This window comes from Pseudomyrmex gracilis, unplaced genomic scaffold, assembly GCF_002006095.1.
Source record: "Pseudomyrmex gracilis isolate BER0280 unplaced genomic scaffold, ASM200609v1 scaffold_368, whole genome shotgun sequence".
NCBI classification, from domain to species: Eukaryota; Metazoa; Arthropoda; class Insecta; order Hymenoptera; family Formicidae; genus Pseudomyrmex; species Pseudomyrmex gracilis.
Genome location: NW_018020952.1, coordinates 11,617 through 16,552, shown reverse-complemented (window position 1 = coordinate 16,552; position 4,936 = coordinate 11,617). Strand labels below are relative to the sequence as shown.

Sequence of the window (4,936 nt, the reverse complement as noted above, 5' to 3'; positions counted from 1 at the left end):
GCTTCTTAAGCCTATTCTACATTGATCGCAAACGGAAGAAACAATTCTGGTAGAATTGACTAATCGTATTGATCAAATCAGCCAATTGACCAGCGTGATTGGTCAATTCTACCTGAATGATTCTATCTAAATGATAAATGGGAGAATAAAATGGAGAGAGTAGAATCGATTTAATGTAGAATTATTAATTGAGAATCCTTCTCAAACTCATATGACAATATTATTTCCAATATATGAGATTGTTGATAATAAATTTGTAATTACAGTTGCCCCTCAAAAAGATATTTGTTCTCATGGTAAAACATATCCTAAAAATGCTGTTGCTATTGATAATAAGAGATCTATACCTTGCGTTTGCGCTTGCGATCAATGTAGAACGGGCTTTATTCCTCGCTCCTTTGCGTACCGCCGAATATCGGCTGACCGCGTAATCAGCCGAGTTACACGCCGCGCTCGTTTGTTTTCTCTGCATCTCGTTGCTCTGACAGTCACACACCTACGCCTACAGAGTCAGAATTATCGCTTTTTACGCGCTCAACGACACCCATTTATTACTTTGTATCTCATTAACTATTGCGAATCTAGCAAAATAATATGGGACTTTTCGACTCAATTTTACTCTTTCTATCTGTCTACAAGAGATGTCATACCAATTCTGGGACGTATATGTATATATTTATATTCTAATTTAGTATACAGAGTGTCAAAAAATATGTCTGTTCAAATTGAAAATAGAGAGAAATATTAATAATCTTAGAAATTTAGTATCAAAGTCAATTTCAAAATGTGCAAAATTTATATGTACATATATATATATGTATTATGGATGTCTTATGAAAACCGTATCACCGTTTGTAAGCAGGTAGAGTAATTCTGAGTCAAAAAGTCCTATATCATTTTGCTAGATTCGCAATAGTTACCGAGATCTTAATTAACAGAAATCAATGAATAAGCATGCATCGAGCGCGTAAGACAGCCCGACGTACGCTTATTCGCGAATCTTTATTAAAATCTCGATAACTATTGCAAATCTAGCAAAATGGTATAGAACTTATCGATTCAGTTTTACTCCTACCTGTCTACGAGAGATGTTATACCAATCCTGTACCTGAAGTAACGTGATTATTATGCGCAGAATCTTCTCTCCGTGGCTGTTTCCCGATTTGATGTTCGCATTATCTCCAACAAATAGAAAGCAAACTAAGTTGTTAAAGATATTACATGGATTTACTGAAAAAGTGTGTACAATATTTTTTTTCTGATTACTTTCTTTACAAATACAAAAATACTCACATATATATAGTATCGTTAGTAGCACAAACGTTTCTGCAACGGGTTTTCTGAAACTTAGCAACGTTTCGTTAAAAGTCTCTAAAACGTCGTAGTAAAGTAGCGGAAACGTCAAAATGTTTGCTTTTTACGTTGCGGTCCGATGTCGTAGAAACATATAAGAAACGTTGCCCGATAAGTTGCAAAGTTTTTAATGTTTAAATTTTTATAAACATTGTAAAATACATTTTTGATACCATGCAAATTTTGCCTGCTTAACCATTCTTCAGGAAGGAGTAATAAATTAATTAATTGTGTGTGAGTGATTAATTAATTAATCACTCTTTCCTGGAGAATGATTATCTCGAGAGTAGTCATCCGGGGTATTTTTTACATCCCAGCGTCGGAAAAATGAAGTTCACGTCACAGCAGTTTTTTTACAGGTCGGAAATCCACACTCACCTTTCAATCAAACCTTTCGAGTCATACTCTGCACAATAGAAAGTGTTTATGTCTTATACATTGATAGTACGAAGCTATTGAAACTTGCTGAGGTGTAGAAAACACTCCAGGTGACTGCTTGTGTAACTATACAAGTTCGAATATAAGAGTATAAAGTGTAAATATGAAATAATAATATGAGTTAAAAAGAACATAAGATAACGTTATGAATACTTATATTAGAATAAACAAATAAATAATAATATATAGGTATAACAATTTATATAAAATAAGAAAACTAACTATTGAAGGAAAACAGATATGTAAAGATTTAGAAAATAACAAATAATAAATTGTTTTAAATTTTATAAAAAACAGAAACTTTTGAGGATAAATCAATTATTCCTGTGGACATTTCGACGTTTCCTTACTACGACGTTTTAGAGACTTTTAACAAAACGTTGCTAAGTTTTGGAAAATCCGTTGCAGAAACGTTTGTGCTACTAACGATGCTATGTGGGTACATGTAACAAAAAATAGAATTAGGATATTATTCAAAATATTGTCTCTATTTATATAGATCATTAAGGAAAGAAAACTTTATCACGAACGCACAGAGGATCGGTATTTAAAAAACACTGAAAGTAACACATTGACAGAAACAGATGACGCAGAAGTGATCGGAAGTATGTAACACAGTCAGTTAATGTTGATGCTAAAATTTGATAAAAATATAAGAAGTGAAAATCTAATATTTCTTTGTTATATATATAAGAAGTGTCACATAACTGTATATATTTGTTTACTTTAGTTCGTAAAAAGCGACTCGCTATGTTGGATCTTCTAATAGCGGCATCTCGAGAAAATGACATAACCGATTTGGACATCAGAGAGGAAGTTGACACCTTCATGTTCGAGGCACGTATAATGTGTAGTATGCGCCCAATTTGTTTTTTCTTAGTACATTCAGATACATATAATTACTGAGAAATAGATACGTATAATTACAGGGTCACGATACTACGGCAATGGGTGTGTGTTTTGCTTTACTATTATTAGCTGAGCACAAGGATATTCAGGTATTTTGTGATCAATAAATATAACAAAGAACCGATTACGTCATTCTTTGTTTCGGTCGGTTTTCTATGAAACTATTTTTCTCTATATTTAATTAATTCTAAACGAAATTAGTCAGAGATTATATCTTTTAAAAGTAATTACAGATGATAATCTCGTAAAATCATCTCAAAACCAACAAAAACGTTTATAATGAAAAGTAGCAGAATACCATAACTTTCAACAATTTATACAGGATCGTGTCAGAACTGAAGTTAATGATGTGATGGAAGAAACTAAAGGAAATTTGACTATGGCGTCTTTACAAAAGCTACCGTACTTAGAGAGATGCTTGAAAGAAGCGCTGCGATTATATCCCAGTGTGCCTAACGTATCACGCACTCTTGCAGAAGATATAAAATGTCGTACGTATATTAGTGCGTTGCGATATAGATTTTTAATATGTCATTATCATAGATTATGTTACATTGTTACACGTCATTGCCGTGCAAGTGTATACATATAAATATTATTTTTTGTTCTCTAATAGAGTCGTACATAGTGCCGGCTAATGTATACGTGAATATTGATATCTACGCCGTCCACAGAGATCCTAATTTCTGGCCGAATCCGGATGTATTCGATCCGGATCGATTTTTGCCCGACCAAATGCAAAATCGTCATCCTTATTGCTACATACCGTTTAGTGCGGGACCGCGAAATTGCATAGGTAAATTGCGCTCTTCGTCCGTTTTTCAGACGAGAAAACAATTTTTTTGATTTACTGTGTGTGCGGCAGGTCAACGGTTCGCTATGTACGAATTGAAAGCTATGATCGCACCTCTGGTACATCACTTTTACCTGGAGCCTGTTGATTACTTGAGAAATGTTCAGTTAAAGATGGATATGGTAACTCGTCCTGCTCATCCAGTTCGTGTAAAATTTGTGCCGATCAAAAAAAAACAATGAAGTTAAAATAAAAATAGAAATGATATAGCAAGAGGTTATGGGAAACGCTTGTGTTTTACTAACAAAGTACATTAATGTATTTGCAAAACGTTATATTATTTTTTTACATATTTTTCCTGGCAAAAAAGTCCTACATATACAGACAATTTTGATATCTATTTACATACACTTATGTACGAGACTGAATATATAGTCTCATATATAATTATATCGATTGCATAATTGCGTATATAAGTATGCATAATCAGATAAAAAAGTTGTCTACATATAAAATACTTTTTTTTCTATATAGTTTCAAAGCGAGAATGTCAAAGAGCAAAGTTACGTTATACTGTATGCAACAAAGCAATTACTTTATGAATTATAGTTTAAGAAGTAACCAGATGTAATGATTTATATAAAGTGTACTTATCTAAAAATAATTAAAATACAATTATAGAAATTAGCGAAAGTGCATCTTTTTACTCGTATTCACATTCTCTTGATTCTTTGTGATAAAAACATTTTGAATGTCTACATACACATAGTATGTGTAGTTCTTCATGCCTTGATAGATAACGGTAAGATATCTTTTATAATATAGAGGATCAGATTTATGAGAGAGAGACTTTTTATTGAATGTAGAAAGGTCTTAAATTATTTTTTAATTTTAAAACTAAAAAAAACAAAAGTTTAATTAGTAAAATAATTAGAAAATAGAGATACATAAAAAAACCTACTCGCTACGTTTAATTTTACAAACAGACTCATAAATGCCACGTAGCATGTTTTTTAGTAACAGCTATTTCATATACATATTTAATAACCTAGATATATACCGATATGTTTCAAAAATTTTAACATAGCCGTAATATGAAGTTAAATTAGGTCGATCTGAACAGAAAAGTCATTTACTATCTTGCAACATTTGCAATATTTATTATCATTTTAGACTTTGGACTCTAACGCGCATAAACAAATATATATATTAGAAGATATATAGAAGTAAGCCGTACGCAAGCATCGTGTATAAATTGTATTATATAATAGAATATACTATATTACGTACACTGAGAGAAAAAAATAGTTGCAGTTATTACAATTTTACTATAATTTATAGTGATTTAAGGTGCCAACTATTTTTTTATAGTTATTTTAACAATGCGCCTTATAGTTGATTCAATAATATATTATTGTTGCCATAGCTTTAACATGCATTCAT

The 4,936-nt window shown here is 31.7% G+C and overlaps 1 protein-coding gene across 1 annotated transcript; it reads left to right on the top strand.

Moving 5' to 3' along the window:
- The first annotated feature begins 1,035 nt into the window (after positions 1–1,035).
- Positions 1,036–4,180, top strand: LOC109860330 (cytochrome P450 4C1-like). The gene is made up of 7 exons (XM_020439339.1): positions 1,036–1,238; positions 2,291–2,396; positions 2,522–2,628; positions 2,721–2,789; positions 3,023–3,191; positions 3,317–3,496; positions 3,566–4,180. Exons 1-7 carry the CDS (start codon positions 1,128–1,130, stop codon positions 3,733–3,735), a joined length of 912 nt encoding a protein of 303 aa, XP_020294928.1. The 5' UTR covers positions 1,036–1,127; the 3' UTR covers positions 3,736–4,180.
- The last annotated feature ends 756 nt before the right edge of the window (positions 4,181–4,936 follow it).